The following is a 2,003-nucleotide window of genomic DNA, read 5'->3' as shown; positions in this document are numbered from 1 at the left end:
TCTGTGAATCTTCTTCGAACACGATCTCGTAATTGTGGTTGCAAGAAGCTATACCTCTTGTTAGCCACCTTGACATTGCCTTTGGAGAAGGTATACACCTGACAGGAGAGGGTACGTCTGAATCAACTCATTTCAGCCCACCTTCCCTTTCTGGAGTAGCTTATCGAATTTTTCAGCAGCTGCATTAAAGAAGGACCCTCTAATCTCGCTGCCCTACCGTGCGACAAAGTTTCCAGACCGGAAGGGTCTCCATCTTACTTCTTTGTCTAGAAGGTCAACGCTGAAGACCGATCCTCCGCCACGAGCATTGGTGAAGTGTCGGACAGGCGACTGGACAACAGACAAGAATGAGTTGTAAGTTAGTGCGTCACCACTATCGGTACCTTAGCAGTAACCCTGGCCTTGATAGTCCAGTTCCTCATCGAGTATGAGGAAATCTCGCGGATGGGAAAGTAAGTTGTCATTCAACTTCAAGAAGCACTGCCCAAATGAATGTGCGTACCAGCGAGGCTTCAATCAAGCTCGAGGTTGGGTTGTCATATTTTGCAAACTTTGCAACACTACCGCGCCCTTTTGATCGATTCGCTCGTGATGAATCCTAGGCGTGCCCATTTGATGCCTCCAAGATCACGAGTTGCGGGGAGACGTAGTAAATCATTTTGTCGACGCACTGTTCATATCTATTATACACTCGGAGAATAATCGAGCCGCTATGATTGCTGTGATTCTATTTCCTTGACTCGAAAGTACTTGAGGAAAAATCACGGTCTACCGCATCCACTTGTTTCGAATACTTATGAGTCTTCCGAGTGAATTATACACCTCATCGCGGTCTTCATGACCCATAATTGTAATCTCATCATACAACAGGGATACTAAAGATAGAATATTTTCCGCGTGCAACTAACTTTCATGACTGTGTCTCGCATTAACTGGAGAGAAAACTTCTAGCTAGTCTACATTCGTATCGTGTCGTTCATACCCAAGAACTCGTATCGCAATGAAAACTATACTTGCCCTCGTTGGAGGACGGCGAACTACCGTCGACAGCTAATGAACGGCGGATCATGCGTTCTTGTCGAGTGCATTGTGTAATTGTCTGCTAAGCTCAGCTCTAGCACGCTCAATCCATCCGACTTATCTTCACTATTCACCTCATATTTATTTCTATTAACGATGTCGTCATCTAACAAGGCTCTTCAGTACTGGCTATCCTTAGATTTCTATAAGGCCACCCGTGATGAGGCGTCTTCCTTTAGCGAGGAGGATATCGCCGAGCACTTGAATCCCGAGAAGCGTTTGGTTTTCGGCACTGCCGGTCTCCGTTCTCGTATGGGTGCCGGTTTCGACCGTATGAACTGCCTCACGGTGATGCAGGCTTCTCAGGGCCTCTGCAGATACCTTGAAGGGCAGTTTGGCAAGGAAGCTCTTGCCAAGCGCGGTGTTGTCTTCGGCTTTGATGGTCGTTACAACTCCAGACGTTTTGCTCACGTTGCGGCTGCTGTGTTCCTTTCCCAGGGTGCTAAGGTCTACTTGTATGACAAGGCTACTACATGCACTCCTTTCAACCCTTACTTGGTTAAGAAGTACAACTGCTGTGCCGGTGCTCAGGTCACTGCTTCTCACAACCCCAAGATGGATAACGGCTACAAGGTCTATGCTGCTAATGGTGCTCAGATCATACCTCCCATGGATAGTCAAATTTCTGATTCCATTGCTAAGAATCTTGTTCCATGGAAGGAGGCTCTCGAGCTCTTGGATGTTGATGGAGAGTGTTATCTTAAGGACACGTCTAAGATCATCGATCCCTATGATGATGTTCTCTTGACTTATCTCGACCAGATGTATCATGAGCTGTGCCGATTCCCTGAAGAGAACAAGAAGTGCACCTTGAAGTTCGCTTACACTGCCATGCATGGTGTCGGTCTTCCCTTCACTACTGGACTGTTGAAGAGGTTCAACATCCCTGATGAGTGCATTAAGGTTTTCGAGCCCCAGGCTCA

General features: G+C 47.1%; 2 protein-coding genes across 2 annotated transcripts in view; one reads left to right on the top strand and one right to left on the bottom strand.

The window, feature by feature from the left end:
• Window positions 1-464, bottom strand: part of Pmar_PMAR016215 (replication factor a 1, rfa1, putative) — a gene marked incomplete at both ends in the record, with an annotated part of 688 nt that extends 224 nt beyond the window's left edge. The window contains 4 exons of the mRNA XM_002783743.1: window positions 69-98; window positions 142-213; window positions 259-330; window positions 384-464. Coding sequence (XP_002783789.1) covers window positions 69-98; window positions 142-213; window positions 259-330; window positions 384-464 — 255 coding nt within the window. The remainder of the gene's footprint in view (window positions 1-68; window positions 99-141; window positions 214-258; window positions 331-383) is intronic.
• Window positions 465-1,176: 712 nt separating this feature from the next.
• The window catches only part of Pmar_PMAR016214 (Phosphomannomutase, putative), a gene marked incomplete at both ends in the record, with an annotated part of 1,026 nt that continues 199 nt past the window's right edge, over window positions 1,177-2,003 (top strand). The window contains one exon of the mRNA XM_002783742.1: window positions 1,177-1,983. Within this exon, the coding sequence (XP_002783788.1) occupies window positions 1,177-1,983 (807 nt within the window). The remainder of the gene's footprint in view (window positions 1,984-2,003) is intronic.

The sequence above is a fragment of the Perkinsus marinus genome, assembly GCF_000006405.1.
Source record: "Perkinsus marinus ATCC 50983 genomic scaffold scf_1104296936226, whole genome shotgun sequence".
Lineage (NCBI taxonomy): Eukaryota > Perkinsozoa > Perkinsida > Perkinsidae > Perkinsus > Perkinsus marinus.
This window is presented reverse-complemented; position numbering and strand designations above follow the sequence as displayed.